The sequence below is a fragment of the Malaclemys terrapin genome, chromosome 12 (genome assembly GCF_027887155.1).
Source record: "Malaclemys terrapin pileata isolate rMalTer1 chromosome 12, rMalTer1.hap1, whole genome shotgun sequence".
Classification (NCBI taxonomy): Eukaryota; Metazoa; Chordata; order Testudines; family Emydidae; genus Malaclemys; species Malaclemys terrapin.
The window spans coordinates 45201912-45222483 of NC_071516.1; the positions used below are offsets into that span (position 1 = coordinate 45201912).

Below are 20572 nucleotides of genomic sequence, written 5' to 3' on the forward strand. Positions count from 1 at the left end.
TGTGACCCAATAACCACTAGAGGAGAAGGATGTACCACGTGGATGCACAATAATGTCCTGGCCAACGCTGGTTGGTCCACCTCAAGATAGTCTTAAAATTGGGGCAGCGGAATGGTGGCAGGCGGGGTGGGGTCTTTGGTGAACTTGATGTCCCGGCAGAACAAGATGGGCTCCTGGCCCAGGCCAAGGCGGTACTGCCACACGTAGAGGCTCTGTTTGGGCTCCAGGGTAGCCTGGAAGGTCTCCTCTTCCTCCCGGGCTTCAGTCCAGTCCTCCTTCTCCATCTTGACACTGCTCCCACCATATTGGGCTGAGAGGGAGAACTGGGCCTTGATGACAGCTGCCATCAGCTCCCCGGCCCCGAGTGAGGCGGAAGCCCCTACGTTCCAGTTGCGCCCGACGCTGGCCACCTTCTCCTTGGCAAAGCCCACCTTCCGGGCCACGGCATGAGTCCAGGTGATGGGAGTCTCCGAGTCATTGGAGAGGGTCTTGATGCACTCCCAGCCGCTGAAGGAAGGGCCCCTGGTCAGGGCCAGCCCCCCAGGAAGGAAACTCACCAGGTCAGGGTGGATGGAGTAGACTGCAGCCAAGTTGGCATTGATAAAGCTCTTGTAGAGATGGAACTGAGCTCCCCATCTTTGGTCTACAGTGACCAATGCCCAGTAGCTCCCAATGCCAAAGTAGTAGAGCCCCAGGCAGCACTGGGGATGGAGGGGGATGTCTTCACCCCTGGAGTCTGTGCTTAAATCGCACACACCACGCACAACCTCCTGGCCCAAGAAGAGGATGAAGAAGAAGTCGGCGCGTTTTATGTAGTGGTCTCCGCCGCGGCAATTGGGATGCAGCTCGTAGACCTGAGCTCCTTCATCTGTGCTCAGGTCCTGTACCACCCGGTAGGAGTCGCCCTTGATGATGTAGATGTCGGGGTCCCTCTCGGAGCCCAGGTAGTGATCCCCACCCTGGCACGAGGGGTGCAGGCTCCGGATCTCGATGCCGTGTCCGGTCTCCAGACGCTCTGTCCGCAAGTAACAGCCCAGGTCAGAGCGGACCACGAAGTCTCCGTGTTTCTTTCGGAAGATGCCGGTGCCGGGAGCGTCTTTCCGTGGGACGATCCTGGCCATCGAGCCTCAGACCCTGAGGGAGACAGCAAGGAGAGGATGGGGATGCGGGGGGAGGATTATAGGACAATGGCCAGGCACTACCCCGACCGGCTGGACCCTGCGTGAGACCGCTCAGCACTGGTGAGATGCTCCTTTCCTGCTCTTCTGCCGTACGTCAGGGAGAATTTACAAAAAACTCATGGATCTGCCAGGAAACACCAGAGGCCGCGCAGAGATAAAGATCCAGAAGCCCACCGGGGTTCAGAGACACGGTCGCTGCTCCACCAGGCGTCTCTAGCGTCACCCTCCCCGGGCCAGGAAGTGGTGGAGGCGGCTCAACAGATGTTGCAAGACCGGCAGGGCGGAAGAAAGGAATTGTGTAAACAGTGTCCTGGGGTGGGGCTTGGAGACTAGGGAGGGTGGGATGTGAGAAAGGCAGAGTTTGTAGGATACGGGCCCCACGTAGGACTGACGAGAGGAGGACAAAGGGGAAGCAATTGTACCAGGGCCCCAAGCTCAGGGGGTCCCCAAAAGATCTGTAAATGGGGCAAAATGGGGGAGGGTGGGACCCCAGCGAACATAGTGCACTATGGTCCCCAATTTCTCTCCAGGGGCCTGCAGTGTTGTCTAGTGGGTAGAGCTCTGGGCTGGCAATCAGGACACCTGGGTTCTAGCCCTGGCTCTGCTGCCAGGCAAGACCTTGGGTAAGTCACTTCCCCTGTGTGTGACTCAGTTCGTTCCCTGGCTGGTCTATGTAGACTGTAAGATCTTCAGGACAGGGCCTTTCTCTCACAATGTGTATGTATGGCACCTAGCACAGTGGGGCTGTGATCTTGTCTGGGGACTCCTGCAGTAGAAATAATTAACCGCTACCACTTTATTCTTCTCTCCAGGCCATGGAGAGGAGGCCAAAATAGCTCCATCGCCGTAGACCCTGACCCTTCTCTTTCTCCCGCAACCTAGCTCATGATACCTCCCAACTCTTGGGCCAGAAAGCCCATGGAGATGTCCTCGGCCCTGTGCCCCGTCTCTTCCCTCCTGGTCCCCACTGGGGCTAGTCCCTCCAAAACAGACATTTTCCCCTGAAAACATTATGAAACAAGTGGTCTACAGGACCATCAACGGCCTTGAGGCCTGTGAAGAACCTGAGGGTCCGTGCGGCCTACAAGGGGCCCAAGAGACCCAAAACGTCCCTCAGGACAGTAGTAGGCCTGTTTGGATGATGAGGCCTGTACGCAGCCCTTCATGGCAGTGACTCCTAGAAGGCCTGTCTGCTCCCCACCAAGGCTTGACTAACCCATGATGACCATGATGCAGAAAGGCCTATGAAGGTGCCAAATGCCCAGAAGGATGGTGAGGACTCTACGGCTTGGGGGGAGGAGGGGTGGCTCTGAAGCACCCACAGTAGCTCTTCGGGAATCAGATTTCAGGGGTCTCTGAGGCCCACGACCACTCTCGGGCCCATGCAACCCGTTGCCCTGGTTCATTTCTCAGGGTTACTTGGTCTTGTTTTGTGCCTTACCAGGGTGGTCTGGTCACCTTAGTCCCATGGCGGGAGCTTCACTATTTGACCAGTTCTGCCCCACTACCCCTATCTCCCCTCTAGGGAGAACCCTGATGCATTGTGGGTCCCTTCTGCTTTCCTTTTGGCAGCTGCTGGGGTTGGGGAACTCAGAGCAACTTTCGATCTGGCCTTTATTCTCAGCCCAGGGGGAGTGACTCCGGCTTCCCCTCTGGGGCCACTGAGGCGTCCCTCCAGCCCTAGGCCAGGGGGCCCACCCCCATCTCCATGGGGCCGTGGGGTTCCTCCTCCTCAGAGCGGCTCCATCCCCTTGCTGGCTCTGCCTCCCCCCATCTCGTGTCTGCCCCAGGCCCAGCACCCCAAGGCAAGGCTGGTCCCTAAGAAGGACCACCTCAGCTGCTATCTCACCACCAACTGCCTCAACAAAGAGCAGTAGATCCAGCTTCATAGCCTGGACCCCTTGCACTGGCTCAGCGAGCGCTACCTGGGCTATCAGATGGACTCCAAGGTCTACATCATCTGGGGCAACTCCTTCCGGGTGGTGGAGGATCTAAGCACGGACCAGGGCACCTCTGTCGGGCCGCTGCTCTGCTAGGCAGACCACTTCATACGCTACCACACCACACCTTCTATGTCTACTGTCTGGAGCAGGGTGTCATCCTGTCCACGAAGGACCTGAGCCAGCCCCACCAGTTCTCCCCCTACCCCATTCACCCCAAGCACCGCCAGGGCCTCTGCTACCTCTGCGTGGACTCCCACAAGACGCTGGTCATGGTGGACGAGAAGTGGGGAGCCAATGTGAGGACCAACCCAAGCCTTACAAGGGGAATCTTCTCCACCCACCCCAACCTGCTCAGCTTCCTGCCCAGGGCTCCTGACCCTCATCAGGGGCATCTCCATCCACAGCTGCAACTGCATCAAGGCAACACATCTGACGTATCCATCACCCGGACTGAGAAGATGGCCTGCAAGGTGGGTTCCACCAAGCAGATGTCCAGCATTGGGCGCAGCTGGGATGTGGCCACCACCAGCTCTTTCGAGACAGTCACCATCACTGGGCTCATCACCCAGGCCCAGTTCTCCCTGTCGGCCCAGCCCAGACAAAGCAGGAGGACTGGACTGAAGCCCTGGAGAATGATGAGACGCTGCAGGTGACTGTGAGACCCAAGCAGAGCTTCTTTGTATGGCAGTACCTCCTCAGCCTGGGCCAGGAGCCTGTCCTCTTGTGCCATGACCTCACCCAACCCTCCTCCCTCCTTCTGCCTTCATCCTCCTCAGCCTCTTGGAGACAAAGCCTGCAGACGATGCCGTGAACGTCCCATGGGTGTCTGCCTAGCCAGAGCCTCTTGGGTTGAGTGTTGCATTGGCCTCCTAGAAATTTGTGGGATCAAATCAATCCCTCGAAATCCGTGCTCACAGTTTCCCGGTGCCTTCCTCCCCGCCTGCCCACCCGGCTCATCCGGCTCTCCTGAGCGGCTCTCCCAAGATCAATGCAGATGATTTAATTAATTCTCGTCTTTGTCTTTTATGGTTACGGCTATGTGTTGCAGAATTCGATTTTTAAACTTTTTTCAAATTTCGACAGATACGATCGATGTTTGTTTTTAAGCATTTTCTTCCATTTTGATCAATTTTAATTTTCACAGTTATGCAAAATTATGGCCTTTAACCTTTTTTTTTTTTTTTTAATCTATTTACATTTTCACAGTTGTGGGAAATTGAGTGGGATCAGACAATGGAGGAGGACAGACAATAATTATTTAATGACAGTGGACACTGAGATTCAAAAAGTTAAAGCTTTATAGCCAGTAAAACACAAATTGTCAAAAGCACTTGGCCAAATATACGGTGTAAATGACCTTAAATCAAATTCTAATAATTACTCAAACAGCATTTTACTTACCTTACCTAGCTGTCAATTTTGATTATTATCGTGAAATCAACGTTTATCAACATTTAACAATAAAAATCAAATCCTCCTGCAGCCTGAATTCTGCTTTGGGATCGTTTTGGGGTGGAATCTGTGGCAGAAACGCAATGCATTTGTCAATCCTGAATAAAGCATCGATTTTTTTTGGCGTTCACCAAGTTGTTGGCATTGAATTTCCTTGCTTTTCTCCTTTGTTTCACTTTGGGGGCTATAGAAGGGGGGAAATGGAGGAGAAAGAAGAACTGCAGCAGGGACCTACAAAGGGCCCTTGAGTTGGTATCTCTGTGAGACAGGCAGGGAGCAGAGCGGGTTGAAACCAAATATATGGAAAATTTAGTGTGCCAGGCCCCAGGACCCACACAGACCCATAGAGGCCTCCAAGACTCTTCGGCACTGACAATCCCCATCTCTCTCCATGGCTCCTGGCAGTGGAGCAACTGAGCCAGGTACCGGCAGGAGGTATTTCTGGTGACCGCAGCCTTTCCCTGGCCCACAGCATCGGCAAGCGCTTGGGCTAGCAAAGAGAGAGAGAGGTTGAGACATGGTCCATCCCTGGTTGAGTCTGTTCAATGAGCCAAACCAGTGGCCATGGACTCCTCCCCTAGGTCTGGCTCTTTGTCTCTTCGTCCTGAGACCCAGCTCAGACCCTCCCATCCCAGCCGCCTGGCACCTTTTCCCCTTTGGTCCCCAGCTCAGTCCCCACATCCCGCCTGCTGGGCTTTCCCACTCCCAGACGTCGATCGTTCAGGCCTTGGGGGAATCTTGCTCCCTCTCTGGAAGCTGGGTCGGTTCCAAGCTGTTCTTTGCTGACCCCCAGACAGTGAGGGGACACCCCCCACTTCCTGTGCCAGGAGCCGCGTTAACCGGTGTGCACCCACCGGGCAGCAAGGCAATGTGCAGAGAGAAACTGAGGCACACACCTGCTTCACACAAATGGTACAGAAAATGTCCACTTCGTCCCACCCACCCCCACTGCCCTGAGTCTATAGATACCTGCTCCCTACACCACCCTCCACCCCAAGCCCTACTTACCTCCCCACTCTGGGCTCTCCTGATCCCTCCCCAGCTGCAGCAGCCCTTTGCTCTCCCCCCCACAAGCTCCTGCCCCCCCTCCAATCCCATCAGCTCCCCACTGCTCCTGCAAGTCTTCTCGGGGTGGGCAGGACGGATGGTTACACAGCCCCCTCCCCTCTGCAGCCTTCTGGGGGTGATTGGCTGGCCTGTGCTCCATCTTTTCCCTGGGTGGGACCACTGCTCCCCTCCAATCCAATGAGGTGCTGCTAGCATCGGGGAGGAGACCTTCCTCACATATCGAGCTGGCACAGCCAGGTCCCACCCTTGCCAGGCAGAGGGGATCCCCAGAAGGATTTCCTGGGGGCTCGGCTCTAGGAGAGCAGCAGGCTCTGGGGTGAGGTTCTGCAGGGGTGGTCGACACCTCCAGGCCGCAGGCATCCTCCCCTGGAAGATCACCACCACAGGAAGTACCGCCTCAGAAGGCTGGACTGAGTGACAGCTTCCTCCTAGTCCCTGATTGGCCCAGATGCTCTATTTGAACCCAGGAGGCGTTCCAGAAAGTGGCTGTGCAAGGAGGCCAGCCAGAGACGGACCCGTCTCTCGGTTCAGTCTGCTGACCCCAGCCCGGGCCCGGAAGGGTGACTCCAGTCCCGACCCCTAGCATCGATACTTGGGCTTTGCCACCAGCTTTTGCCCCTTATCCTGGTCCCCAGCTCAGGATATCGCTCTTAGACCCCAACCTAAGGTCTGGGCTCTCTCTGGCACCAGCCCTGACCGCCCAAACCCTGGGCATGACACAGAGGCAGTAGCAGGCCCACACAAAGTGAGGGTCTTTTGAGGGGTGGCAGGGGCAATCTGGCGGGGGGCAGTGAAACTTGCTACCGCTCCTTGTGACCTTCCTCATCACTAAGGGCCGGGGAAGCTAGTAGATCTGGGGGGTCAATCACAATCCACTCTGGGAACAGAATTGGCCCAAAGTCGGGTCTCACTTCGGGCTTGTCTACCCAGAGCGGGAGTTTAATCCCCCACTTCTCCAATTAGTGCCCAATGCTCACGCCCATCCCATGGAATCCAGCTAATCTTGGCAAGTGACCCGCACCCACATGGTGCAGAGGGAGGCAGACCTCCCCCAGGTTCCTGCCAAGCTCCGCTGAGGGAAAATTGCTTCCCCGCCCCGCATACGGCGACCAGCGAGAGTCCAGGCCTATGAGCAAGAACCAGCCAGACGAGCACCTGAAAGAGAGGATTCTGGGAGCCACCTTAGACCCCTACCCTCCCTGTCCAATGGCCCCTCTCCAGAAGTGGCCATACCTGGGGCTTCCAAGGAAGGTGATTCAAAAATAATTTCCCAGCATACACTGGGTGGGAAATCCCTTCCTGACCCCTACCAGTGGCCGGCTGGAACCCTGAAGCATGACCATTAGGAACAGAGGACGGCTGCCTCCCCGCCATACAATCGCGCTCATGCAATTGCCCAGCTCAGCCTTAAATCTACTTGATTATTTGCCCCCACACCTCCTATTGGAGGCCATTCCAGCACCTCACCCCTCTGGTGGTGAGAACCCTCCTCCTACTTTCCAGCTGGAGTTGGTTAATGGCCCATTTGCAGCCATTTGTTCTCATGCCAACATTGTCCTTTAGCTTCAATAGCTCTTCACCCTCCCTGGTATTTAGCCCGCCCCCGGCCTGATGTATTTATAGACAGCAGACAGATCCCCTCTCGGCCGGCTCTTTGCTAGACTAAACAAGCCCAGCTCTTTCACTCCCATCTCATCAGCCCGACTTTCCGTTCCCCTGGTCGTCCCTTCTCGGCGCCTGCTCCCTCCTTCTGGAACGGCTGGGGCTCAGAATTGCACCCCGGATTCCAGCCAAGCTCTGGCCTTGTCCAGGGATGTCCACACAGCCCCCCCATCTCTCCTGGAAGCCCCCCAGGATGTCTCCAGCGGCCGCTCGGTGAGGCAAGCCTCTACAGCAAAGTGGCACTGGAGCCCAGCTGCTGAGATAAAGACCGGGTAGGTCCGGTTCTCCTCGGCGCCGTGATACTATAGGTCACCAGTTTACTCAGGCAGGTTTGCAAAGGATGAGTCTTAAATCTGGTTTGGTTGAGGCCCACGGCAGTGGAATTTTTCAGTCCTGTCCGCTTTTAATGTCAGTGTCACAATGGGGCCATCAGCACCTACTGGCTATGGGGGGCGGGGGGAATGGGCGGGGGGAAGCAGCAGAAGAAGTGGGGCCCAGGGACAGCCCCTAAGGCCCATGAGTTCAGGCCATCTCATGATGCCCCCCAGCAAGGTGTAGAAAAGCTCAGAGCTCATGTGCTTGCTCTCGACCACCTGCATGTAGGTGGGTGAATAGGCCACAGGTCCTTTTCTAGTCTCATGGCGCCAGCTCCCATCTGGCCCCAGGATGTGAGACTGGCCGGCTCAGGGGGTGGGGAATGGGACATGGGGCCTTTCCCCTCTAGGGGCCGCCAGCTCCCATCTGGCCCCAGGATGGAGGACCAAAGGGCGGGGAATGGGACACAGGACCTTTCCCCTCCAGGGGACACCAGCTCTGATCCAGCCCTTTTAAGGGGCATAAGGATACCAAAGTTGAGCTATAGGTCCAAGTCGTTTCCAGCCGCTTCTTAAAGGCACAGGTGCATTCATGGTGCAAATAAAGTCCCCTCATTGGGCAATAGTTCCGTTGCCCTCTCCCCAATCGCCGTATCCCTGCACCCCAGGGGAGAGACTATTTGTAAAGCCCAAGGGTGGGGCTGTGGTAGAGGCACATGTAGGCATCGCAGAGCAGGCGTCGGGCACAGGGGGGCAGGGACTTGGGGTCCAGCACCTGGAGCTCCTCTGGGCTCATCTCCAGGTAGTCGGCCACCTCCGGGCAAGGTGTGACCCGCGGGATGTTGAAGCCATTCTGGCCACCTGGAAAGGAAGGAGGGGGAAGGAAGGGGTTAAAAAGGAGAGACGGAAAGAGAGAAGGCGGAAAAGGAGAGAAAAAGAATTAATAAAATAGTGAAGGGGGGGAGGGAAGGCATGGAAAGGGGGAGAAGATGGGAACGAGAAAATGGAGCAAAAAAGGGAATGAGAAAATTAACAGAGAAAGAAGGAAGAGGAGGAATGGATAAAGAGAATGGGAACGAAAATCGTAAGAGGAGAATGGAGAAATGGAGAGAGAAGACGAGAATGAGAAAAAGGAGAGAGGAAAAATGAATGGAAACAAAAGAGGGAGAAATAAGGAGTGACAAAAGCTAGAAAGAGAGGGAAGGAAAAAGTGGAGAGAAGGATGGATATAAAGGAGGAGAAATTGGGAAAAAATAAAAAGGAGAGGAAGAAGGGGAAAGACAAGTGTAAAATAGAAAAAGGAGAAAGTGGAGAGAAGACAGAAAATGAAAGAACGAGAAGGAGAAAATGAAGAGAAGAATATAAAGGGGAGAGAGGGGGAATGGGAAAGAGAAATGAGAGAGAAGAGAAAATGGAGAGGGACTCATAAGGGGGAAGGGGGAAGAAATGAGACAGAAAAGAATAAGAGAGAAAATGAAAAGGAGAAAATGGAGAGAGAGGAGGAAAGGGAAGTGAGAGAAAGAAAAAAGAAAAGGAAGGAGAAGTTGAAAAGAGAAGGAGCAAATGGAGAGAAAGAGGGAAGGAAAAGAGAGCAAAGAAAGAGGTGGAAGAAAGCAGGAAGGAGAAAAGGGAGAGAAGGAAAAAACAGATGGAAAGAGGGAAGAAAAAGGGGAAAGAATGGTGAGAATGGAAGAAAAGAAGGAAGGAGAAAATGAGAGAAGGAAAAGAGGGAAGAGCTGGAGAAAAAGGGGAGGAAATGGAGATAGGGACAGAAAGGAGAGAAAAGAAAGAAAAGAGGGAAGGAGAAAATGGAGAGAGAGAAAATAGATGGAAAGAGGGAAGGAAGACGGGAGTCTCCCTGCTGCAATTCCTGGGGTGCCCACCAGGGGCAGCCCCCAGCCACGTCCCCTGCAGACACCCCCTCCCCTTAAAGGGCCAGCACACAGCTCACCCTGGCGGTCGGCCATGCTGTCAAAGAAGAGCCATTGGCCGCGGTGTGGACCGTGGCGGGCGAAGGCCACGTAGTGGCTGGTCTGGATGCAGAGGGCGGCGTAGAGCTGCATAGTCTGGCGGGGCAGGGGGCCTGGTAGGGGTGGCAGGTGCTCCAGCTCTGGGGGTAGGCGCAGGGCGCGGGGGCGGTGGGAGCGCCGGGCGCGGTGACGGTGAACCTGAGTGGGGGGAGGGGGTGATTACAGGGAACAGCATGTACCAGAACCCCCCCACCTCCCCCAGACACCCATCTCTGCCTCCCCCACCCCCAATATTCCCTGCATTCTCCATCCCCCTCTCCCCTCTCACCCCCAGCGCTCCCCACACCCCCATCTCCGTGTCTCCGCCTGGCGGCCGGCGGGCGGTACCTGCTGGCAGCAGAGAGTGCAGTACTGACGGGTGCTCCCTGCTCCGATGCTGGGGTCCCCGTAGCACTGGGGGCATTCGCTCAGCGCCAGAGCCTGGCAGATGCAGCACTCCCGGGGGGCTGCCAAAGCAAGGGGGTGGGGGGTCAATCACAGCGTCGGCACCTGAGGGACAACCCCCCTCCACACTGCTTCCCCTCCCCCACCACAGCCTTCTGCCCCCTCCCCTCCCCCAACCTCTTTCTGCCTCTCCTCTCCCTCCATGTCCCTGCCACTGTCCCTCCATCCATCTTTCTGTGCCCCTCCCCCATTACCTCCTTCTGCCCCCACCCTCCGCCTACCTTCCCCAGCACCTCTTTCTGCCCCTGCCCCTCCCCACACCTCCTCTAACTCCTCCCCACCCCTCCCTGCTGCCCCCTTTCCCATCCCCTTTTTCTGCCCCTGCCCCTCCCCGCACCTCCTCTAACTCCTCCCCCACCCCTCCCTGCTGCCCCCTTTCCCATCCCCTCTTTCTGCCCCTGCCCCTCCCCGCACCTCCTCTAACTCCTCCCCCACCCCTCCCTGCTGCCCCCTTTCCCATCCCCTTTTTCTGCTCCTGCTCCTCCCCACACCTCCCACACCCCCTCCTTCTGACCCTTCCACCCCACCAACCCGCCTGTGACCCTCCCCCACAACCTCTTTCTGCTCCTGCCCCTCCCCCCACCTCCCCATGCTCCTCCCACACCCCCTCCTTCTGACCTCCCAGCTGCCCCCCACCACCTCCTTCTGCCCCAACTCTCTCACACCCCCACCCTCTTCTTCCTTGCTGACCCCTCCCCTTCCCTGCAGCCTCCCCCCTCCTCACTGCCCCCCACCTCCTTCTGTCCCCCACTCACGCCCATCTTGCCACCTTCCTCACATCTCCTGCCCCCCGCCTACCTCCTGGCTGTCCTCTCCCGCTCTTGCTACCCACCCCTCCAGCCCTCCCCCTGGCCCCCCCTTACTGTCTTCCAGCAGGTCAGTGAGGTCCAGCTCCAGACTAGGCAGGATGGTGGCGAAGGCCTTGTAGTACTTGCCATTGCGGGGCATCTGCAGGATGAGGCAGGAGGGGGCCTGGCGGGGGGTAGGGGTAAGAGGGGGTTAGTGTGGGGGGGCAGGGAGGGGGGATCGGGGCTCCAGCCCTCCCCCTCAGCCATCCCCCGCCTCTCACCTCGGTGAACTTGAGGTCACCAGCGGCTAGTGACCCCTCCAGCAGCTGCTGCACTGTGGGGACCCCCCGGCCCGCCCCCCCTGCACTCCCCTCCATGAAGATCTGGTAAAAGATGCAGCCCTGGGGGTCCTTGTCCGCTGACCTGGGTGGGGGGAGAGAGAGATGGGGTTAGTGGAGGGCAGAGAGCTGGGGAGTGGAGGGGAGGTAAGGGGGGAGCTAGGGGGTGTCGGAAGGGGGGCAGAGGAGGGGCAAAAGGGGAATGTGTAGCGGGGAGATGGAGAGGGTGTGGGGAAGCGGGTTGGGAGGGGGACTTTGCGGGGAATTGTAGGAGGGGGATAAGTTGGGGAGTAGACGGGCAGGCATGTGGGGAAAGGGGGGTAGTGGGGTGGGGGGTGTTTGGCGGACAGTGGTGGGGGAGGTGGAAGCTTGGCAGGAGAGAGTGGGGGGGGAGCAGAAGGGGGAGGGGGCGTACGGAGGGGAGACCCTTCCAGTCAGGCAGATGGGGAGCGGGAGGAGCTGGCCAGACACAAGAATGGAGGGCCTGGGGGGTCTTACCGGATCTTAAAGAGGGGCTCCACCTTCAGCACCCGGAACAGCAGGGTGAGAAATTCCTCGGGGTCTTGGGGGGGAACGCATGGGTGAGAGTGGGGACCCCCTGCACCCCTCCCCCCTCCCCTCCACCCCTTCCCCCTGCATGCCTAAAACCCCCTGCAGCTCCTTCCCCACATCCCCTCCCTCTGCACCCCAATCTCTTTGTCCCATATTCCCTGCCCCTCCCCTTGCCACTCCCCCCTGCCCCCTTCCCTGCACCCCTGCTCCTCCTCCCCATCCCCCCCCCCCGCCACCTTTCTCCTCGCTGGTGAAGCCCGGGGAGTGTCCAGCCTCCTCCAGCACCCGCCGCAGGGACATCACCTTGGTGGCGCAGACGTAGCCGTGTCTGGGGAGACGAGGGTGGGGGGTTACCCCGCTGGCAATCCGCCCACATACCCCCTCGGCTCCCTCCCTCTGAGACTCCCTCCCCCTGGACAGAATCCGCCACACTCCCAGCCTCTCCCAGAGACACCCCGTCCCTTCCTCCCTCCCCCAAAAACCTCCTCACCCACCGAGACCCCCTCACCCCTGCATAGGCCCCACACCCAGAGAGCCACTGCCCCCGGAGAGACCCCCCCCTTCATCCCCAGAGACCCCCCTCACCCTCCATAGATCCCCCCACCCACAGAGACCTCCCTTCCCCTGCAGAGCCCCCCCCCATGCCCGCACTTGCGCAGGGGGTTAACGATCTCGGTTCTCAGCAGGTCCCGGGTCTCCTCATAAGTCGCCCCGTCGTTCTTGTCCGCGGGGCGCAGCAGCAGCGAGTCCAGCACGGAGCTGAAGGCGAACATGCTGTGGGGGCGGGGAAGGTCAGAACTCCTGGGTTCTGTCCCTGGCTTGGGGGGGGGGAAGTGGGGGCTAGTGGGTTAGAGCAGGGGGGGCTGAGAGCCAGGACTCCTGGTTCTCTCCCAACTCTGGGAGGGGATGGAGGTTAGTGGTTAGAGCAGCCGGCTGGCTGGCGGGCGGGGCTGGGAGGCAGGACTCCTGGGTTCTCTCCCCAGCTCTGGGAGGAGATGGGGGCTAGTGGTTAGAGCAGCCAGCCAGTCAGTTGGCCGGCGGGCAGGCGGTGGGGGCTGGGAGCTAGGACTCCTGGGTTCTCTCCCCGGCTCTGGGAGGGGAGTGGGGGAGAGTCACTCACCAGAAGAGGGTGGCGTCGAGGTAGCAGGAGTTGCAATGACCCTGGATCCCCTTCTTCCAGCCCGTCAGGCGCTGACCCCCCTCTTCACCCAGCCCCGGGGGGGTGTCCTCCGGCACCCGCTCGCTGGCGTAGACCCTGAAATCTGGGGGAGGGGAGGCAGACCTGGAGTGGGATCTCTAACACTATCCAGCCCCTCCCATCCCATCCCTATAGGGAGACACCCCCCCAGCTCTGTCCCCATCCCCCTGGGACATTGTCCCCCATCCCCCTCAAATGCCCCCCACCCTTCCCCCTCGGCTCCCGTTTCTCCCCTCACAGGCCCCAAAGGTCCTACCCAGTGAGTTGCAGCGCAGCACAGGGTTCTCAGGGGGCTGGGGCACCCCAAAGCGGGCATCGGGCCGACAGTGGCGTTTCTTGACGAAGAGGGCCTTGCCAGGCGGGCACTGGAAGTACCTCATCCCTCGGTAGATCCCGTCTGTGCAGCCTGAGGGCATCGGCTCCTCCTGGAGAGAGGGGCAGGGACTGTGTCAAGAGGGCCGGGGTCTCATAGCCCCCCCAGGGGATGACCCCAGAAGGGAGGCAGCTGGGGGGGGCCTATAGCCCTCCCATGGATTGACCCCACTAAAGATGGGCTGGGAGTCCCATACCCTGCTCCATGGGGGTGACCCCACTCAGGACAGGGTTGGGGTCCCATAAACCCCCTTGTCTGTCCCCCCAGATGTCTGCCATTGTCTCACCAGCTCCAGCCCTGCAATGGTCTCCCCCACATCCGGCAGCTCCCCAATCCAGCGGATCACCCCGTAGATTGGGGGGTCGTGCACCTCCACCATAGAGTTGATTTCCAGCAGGGATGAAGCCAGCTTCTCCTCCCCTCCTTCCTCCTCCTCCCCTTCCCCCCGCTCCTCGGTGCCCCCTGTCAACAGGGAGGAGGGGGAGCTATGAGGGGACCCCCATTCCGGTCTAGGGGGGTATCGAATGGAGGAGGGGGACGGGGAGTCATCGAGGAGCCCTAGGGAGGGGTCATCACTCAAGGCCTTGGGGCCTTCATCAGCCTTTTCTGTAGGGAAAGGAACCAAAACAACATGGCAGACATTAAGCAGATGGGGCCTGTTGGGTGGCCATCTTGGCCATCAGGTATTGACCACCACTGGGTTGACCATCTTGGCTGTCAGGCATAGACCACCACTGGGGAGGCCAGCTTGGCCAGTGATCACTGACCAGCACTGCGGTGACCATCTTGGCCAACAGGCATTGACCACTACTGGGGTGGCCATTTTGGCTGGCAGAAAGTGACCGCCATTGGGGTGGCCATCTTGGACAGCTAGTCGGAGGGTCTGGAAGGGATGTCATTATGTCCCATTGCATTGCTGGGAGAAAGGCCATGAGGGCAGCCATCTTGTTGGCTGAGAAAGGCTGTTGTATCTCAGCGACCACATGGCATGGGCAGGGCCAATGCCCTGTGCAGTGAAGCCGAGCCCAGAGGGCTTCCTGCCCCTGCTGTTTACTGTAGGTCCTACCTTTATGTACTTTGGCGATTGGCAGGAGGATCCCGTACTCTGGAGAGGGGAAGTGGCAGAGCGATTGGTCTTTGAATTTGCCATCCCATGAACCAACGGGCTGATCCTGGAAAATAATAGGGTTCAGGAAAGGGGCCCCCAATTATGATCCTCTCAATAAGGATCTTGCTGTCTGGCCCCACCCTAGAAGTTGGGGGTCAACGCCCTCTCACCAGGTAGATCCCCACGAAGACCCCAGTCATCTTCTTCTTGGGCAGATAGTCGCAGAAAACCACAGTGCCCGTGGGGGTGCTGTCATCCATCTTGAAGAAGACCCGATCGCCGAGCTCCAGGGGTGGAGAAGATTTGAGGGGGTCCCCTGCGGCCAGCTGGAGCCTGGTGTCTGTCCGGCGGCTGCCCCGGGGAGCCATTAGGGGGCTGCACTCAGACCCCTCCTCTGGCTCAATCCGGCTCACAGGCACAAAAACCCCGCAGTTCTCCCGGCATGAGAAGAACTTCTGGCCTCTGAAGGAGCCGTCGGTGAAACCCTTCCCAGCCGCTGATCCCTGGAGAGGAACAGAATAGGGGGATTGTCATGGATGCCTGATACAGTCCCCCACCATGAGGCCAGATTGGAGTTGGTGCCCCCTAGAAGTGAAAGGCCCCATGTCCTATTCCCTGCCCCCTGGGCCAGACAGTTCCAGATTGGAGCTGTTGCGCCCTAGAGAGGAAGGCGCCGTGTCCTATCCCCTGCCCCCTTTAGCCCACCAGGCCCGGATCGGAGCTGGTGCCTCCTAGAGGGGTAAGACCTCATGTGCCATTCCCCCCCGTCTAGCCAGTCCTTGATTGGAGCTGGCGCCCCCTAGAGGCTCCCTCCTCACTCACCACCAGTTCCACCCCGAAGATGACTCCAGCCTGCTCCTTGCTGTCTCCCATGGGTCCCCGGTAGCGCAGGACACCCCGGACCTTCTCCCCAGAGGCCGAGGTGATCTGGACCCGGACCCGGTCCCCCGGGCGCAGGGCCCCCCGCCTGCCCAGCAGCCCCTCCTGTCTGAAGAGCTCCAGTCGCTCATCCCCGTTGGTCACGGCCTGCAGCATCCCGGCTTGCTCTTTGCTCAGCTCCTGCGCAGCCCGGGCCGGCACCTGCACCATGGCCTCCGTGTCCAGCAGCTTGGCCCAGAAGGGGCAGTCCGGGGAGGGGGGCTCACCCGCCTGGCTCAGGAGGCTGCCCCGGGGCACCTGCCCCCCACCTCCCCCAGAGAAATCCTGCACCAAGATGAAGAACCGGCGCGGCCGCATGGTGTTCGGGGGGTGAGACCTGGAAGGGGGATACAGGAGATCAGAGAGGGGCTGACTGGGGGATGAGTGGGGGGGGGGACTGAGCTGGGAGGCACATCCAGGAGGGAGGGATAGCAGGTCGGGGGGGTCATTAGGAGGGGAGGGGTGAGACCAAGCTGGGGGGCTGATTGGGGGAGACCAGTATCCTGGAGGGGAGGGGGGAGACTAAGCGGGCAGGGAGTATCGGTGGGGGAGACCAGGTTTAGGGGATAACGGGGCAGCCAGGGCTGAAGGGTCAATCCCATCTGGGAGGCGAGACCTGGCTAAGCGGCCCGTCAGTGGGAACAGGAGGGGGGGAACCAGGCGGGGGGTGGGGGGAGGGGGAGAGACCAGGCAGGCTGGGAGGAACATTGGGATGGTGGGAACTCAAGGGAGTCCGTGATCCTGCTAAGGGGATGGGCTGTGGGGGCCCATCCTGCTCTGGGGGGACGGGCTGTGGGGGCCCATCCTGCTCTGGGGGGACGGGCCATGGGGGCCCATCCTGCCCTGGGGGAGACAGGATGTCCCTGGGTACCCGACGGAGAAGACCGTCTCCAAAACTCGCCTGCCGCCCGTCATCCCCGTCCGGATGTCATCTGTCGTGGTGGGATTCCCCTGATGAGCTGGAGCACAAGGGATGGAGGAAGAGAGAGAGAAAAGAAAGCTCAGAAAGAGAGGGAAGGAGACAGAGCCAGCCGGGTGGGAAGAACCTCAAGCTTGCAACTACCCTCCCAGTCCTTCGTCTCTCCTCCTCCAGGAAGTCTCCTTTGTTCCCCACTCCCTGCCTTGCCAGGCCCGGGGCCGTGGGGCCAGGGAGAGTAGGCGAGGAGGGTCCCAACTCTCCCCCACCCCCTGGGGGACTCCCGTTGGAACCCTGAAAACAACAAATGAGGAAGTGGCAGAGGTTGGGGGTGGGGCTGGAGAGCAAGGGGGTGTGAATCAAGGAGGTGTGATGAAGGGGACAGGAGCCAATGAGGGTGGAGAGGGGTGGAGAAAGAAAGAAAAAGCAGGCCGGATTTATGGAGTGAGGTCTAGTGTTTGACACTACAAAAAGGGGGTTTCTGTCTGTGTCACCCACTTCTGGGGGGCAGCAGCCCTGCTCTGTGTATGACTGAAGGCAGGGAGTGGGTCTGGCTCAAGTGGGTGGACTGTGTACAGTCTCTGACTCACACACCTGTGCCCCACTGACATGCAGCCGCCCTGGGGGGTTCTGGGGTGGGGGACACAGACTATCCCATGGCAGCCACAACTCCCTCCTGGGCACCGGTCTCCCGGGAGTGACCACTTCACTGGACCGGGGCCCCAGCTGGCCCCACGTGGCTCTGCAGGGGCAGCCCCATGCCCATCCTTCCCCCCAATTCTGAGACAGGGCCTTTAGCACCAGCCACCCCCGTCCTCTCCGGGGCTTCACGCAGCTGATCCAGCCCAGACGAACCCTGGCTGGGATCCTTGTGGCCCTGGGACCTCCAGGGGGTATCGGCAGTGACGGCAGACATACTCCCTGCTTCATGCGGCATGCCTTGCCGGCTGGACCTTAGGTCCCCCATGGAGGCCAGGGTTGAGATAAAGGCTCCCGGGAGCCACGCAGACCTTGATGCTGTCTTGGCTGGGCCTAGCTCTGTCCCTCTCCCCTTAATGCCAGTGGTCCGGGTCTCCAAATGCCCCGGTCTTCATCCCTCCACACAACCCTTTGGTCTCCAGCTGGGAGCTTTGCCCTGGGGCAGCAGAGGGCGGGGGTGGAGAAGGGGTGGCTATACTGTATAATGGGCACTGGGGCAGCAGAGGGTGGGGCGTGGAAGGAGTGGCTGTACCGTATAATGGGCACTAGGGGGCAGCTCAGGGAAGGGGCGGCTATACTGTATAATGAGCACTAGTGGCAGCAGAGGGTGGGGATGGGGGTGCGGGAGGGCAGCTATACTATATAATGGGCACTGGGGCAATACAGCGTGGGGGATGGGGAAGGGGCGGCTGTACTGTATAATGGGCACTAGGGGCAGCAGAGGGTGGGGGTGGGGAAGGGGCGGCTGTACTGTATAATGGGCACTAGGGGCAGCAGAGGGTGGGGGTGGGGAAGGGGCGGCTGTACTGTATAATGGGCACTAGGGGCAGCAGAGGGTGGGGGTGGGGAAGGGGCAGCTGTACTGTATAATGGGCACTAGGGGCAGCAGAGGGTGGGGGTGGGGAAGGGGCAGCTGTACTGTATAATGGGCGCTAGGGGCAGCAGAGGGTGAGGGGTGGGGAAGGGGCGGCTGTACTGTATAATGGGCACTAGGGGCAGCAGAGGGTGGGGGTGGGGAAGGGGCGGCTATACTGTATAATGGGCACTAGGGGCAGCAGAGGGTGGGGGCAAGGAAGGGGCGGCTCTACTGTATAATGGACACTAGGGGCAGCAGAGGGTGGGGGTGGGGAAGGGGCGGCTGTACTGTATAATGGGCACTAGGGGCAGCAGAGGGTGGGGGTAGGGAAGGGGCGGCTGTACTGTATAATGGGCACTAGGGGGCAGCAGAGGGTGGGGGTGGGGAAGGGGCGTCTATACTGTATAATGGGCGCTAGGGGCAGCAGAGGGTGGGGATGGGAAGGGGCGGCTGTACTGTATAATGGGCACTAGGGGCAGCAGAGGGTGGGGGTGGGGAAGGGGCAGCTGTACTGTATAATGGGCGCTAGGGGCAGCAGAGGGTGAGGGGTGGGGAAGGGGCGGCTGTACTGTATAATGGGCACTAGGGGCAGCAGAGGGTGGGGGTGGGGAAGGGGCGGCTATACTGTATAATGGGCACTAGGGGCAGCAGAGGGTGGGGGGGGGAAGGGGCGGCTCTACTGTATAATGGACACTAGGGGCAGCAGAGGGTGGGGGTGGGGAAGGGGCGGCTGTACTGTATAATGGGCACTAGGGGCAGCAGAGGGTGGGGGTAGGGAAGGGGCGGCTGTACTGTATAATGGGCACTAGGGGGCAGCAGAGGGTGGGGATGGGAAGGGGCGCCTGTACTGTATAATGGGCACTAGGGGGCAGCAGAGGGTGGAGATGGGAAGGGGCGGCTGTACTGTATAATGGGCACTAGGGGGCAGCAGAGGGTGGGGGTGGGGAAGGGGCGTCTATACTGTATAATGGGCGCTAGGGGCAGCAGAGGGTGGGGATGGGAAGGGGCGGCTATACTGTATAATGGGCGCTAGGGGCAGCAGAGGGTGGGGGTGGGGAAGGGGCGGCTATACTGTATAATGGGCACTAGGAGGCAGCAGAGGGTGGGGCGGGGAAGGGGCGGCTGTACTGTATAATGGGCACTAGGGGCAGCAGAGGGTGGGGGTAGGGAAGGGGCGGCTGTACTGTATAATGGGCACTAGGGGGCAGCAGAGGGTGGGGGTAGGGAAGGGGCGGCTATACTGTATAATGGGCACTAGGGGCAGCAGAGGGTGGAGGTGGGGAAGGGGCGGCTATACTGTATAATGGGCACTAGGGGCAGCAGAGGGTGGGGGTGGGGAAGGGGCGGCTGTACTGTATAATGGGCACTAGGGACAGCAGAGGGTGGGGGTAGGGAAGGGGCGGCTGTACTGTATAATGGGCACTAGGGGGCAGCAGAGGGCGGGGGCGGGGAAGGGGCGGCTGTACTGTATAATGGGCACTAGGGACAGCAGAGGGTGGGGGTAGGGAAGGGGCGGCTGTACTGTATAATGGGCACTAGGGGCAGCAGAGGGTGGGGGCGGGGAAGGGGCGGCTGTACTGTATAATGGGCACTAGGGGGCAGCAGAGGGCGGGGGCGGGGAAGGGGCGGCTGTACTGTATAATGGGCACTAGGGACAGCAGAGGGTGGGGGTGGGGAAGGGGCGGCTATACTGTATAATGGGCACTAGGCGCAGCAGAGGGTGGGGGTAGGGAAGGGGCGGCTGTACTGTATAATGGGCACTAGGGGCAGCAGAGGGTGGGGGTAGGGAAGGGGCGGCTGTACTGTATAATGGGCACTAGGCGCAGCAGAGGGTGGGGGTAGGGAAGGGGCGGCTGTACTGTATAATGGGCACTAGGGGCAGCAGAGGGTGGGGGTGGGGAAGGGGCGGCTGTACTGTATAATGGGCACTAGGGGCAGCAGAGGGTGGGGGTGGGGAAGGGGTGGCTGTACTGTATAATGGGCACTAGGGGCAGCAGAGGGTGGGGGCGGGGAAGGGGCGGCTATACTGTGTAATGGGCACTAGGGGCAGCAGAGGGTGGGGGCGGGGAAGGGGCGGCTATACTGTATAATGGGCACTAGGGGCAGCAGAGGGTGGGGGTGGGGAAGGGGCGGCTGTACTGTATAATGGGCACTAGGGGCAGCAGAGGGTGGGGATGGGAAGGGGCGGCTGTACTGTATAATGGGCACTGTGGAGGGGCAGGTAACTCCATGCAGTGTTGTGGCGGGGGGGAGAGTTTGTCACCCTGACCCCTGCTGGCCATGGGGGAACCTACGTTGGTAGGTGACATTCTGAGGCTGAGATTTGTCCTTTCCCCTTTTCTTTCTTTCTCTAACACACCCCGGGGAGGCGGACGGACCGGTGCGGGGGGGGGGGTGGTGTCTCCGCAGTCTCGGGTCAGAGTCCAGCTCTCACGGGCATGATTTCTATTGGAGAGCGGAGGACCCCACGTCAATGGGACACACCGATGGGGGAAGGGCTGGGGGAGTGCGATCAGCTGGGGCGGGTGGTGCTAAAGGAACTGGGGGGGAGGATTCGGGGGGGTGCAGGGAAATGGGGGGGGGACTTGGGGCCACTGGATTAGAGAGGGTTAGTCAGGGGAGAGAGGCGGGGGGGGGGGCTAGAGGGGAAGGGGGGTAGGAGGGGAGCCTGGGAGGGGAAGTGAAGGAGCTGGTGGGGAGTTGGGGGCCAGGGTCTGAAAGGAAATGGGGGG

At 59.8% G+C, this 20572-nt stretch overlaps 1 protein-coding gene across 1 annotated transcript; it reads right to left on the reverse strand.

Annotated features, from left to right (window-relative positions):
* Window positions 1-7663: 7663 nt before the first annotated feature.
* LOC128846889 (ubiquitin carboxyl-terminal hydrolase CYLD-like) lies at window positions 7664-16607 on the reverse strand. Its single transcript, XM_054046155.1, has 15 exons — window positions 16271-16607; window positions 15274-15706; window positions 14622-14954; window positions 14410-14515; window positions 13630-13949; window positions 13227-13395; window positions 12893-13034; window positions 12424-12546; window positions 12009-12100; window positions 11719-11782; window positions 11164-11305; window positions 10958-11066; window positions 9978-10096; window positions 9572-9788; window positions 7664-8481 (listed from the first exon to the last, which is right to left on the reverse strand). Exons 1-15 carry the CDS (start codon window positions 16282-16284, stop codon window positions 8297-8299), a joined length of 2568 nt encoding a protein of 855 aa, XP_053902130.1. The 5' UTR covers window positions 16285-16607; the 3' UTR covers window positions 7664-8296.
* Window positions 16608-20572: the final 3965 nt, after the last annotated feature.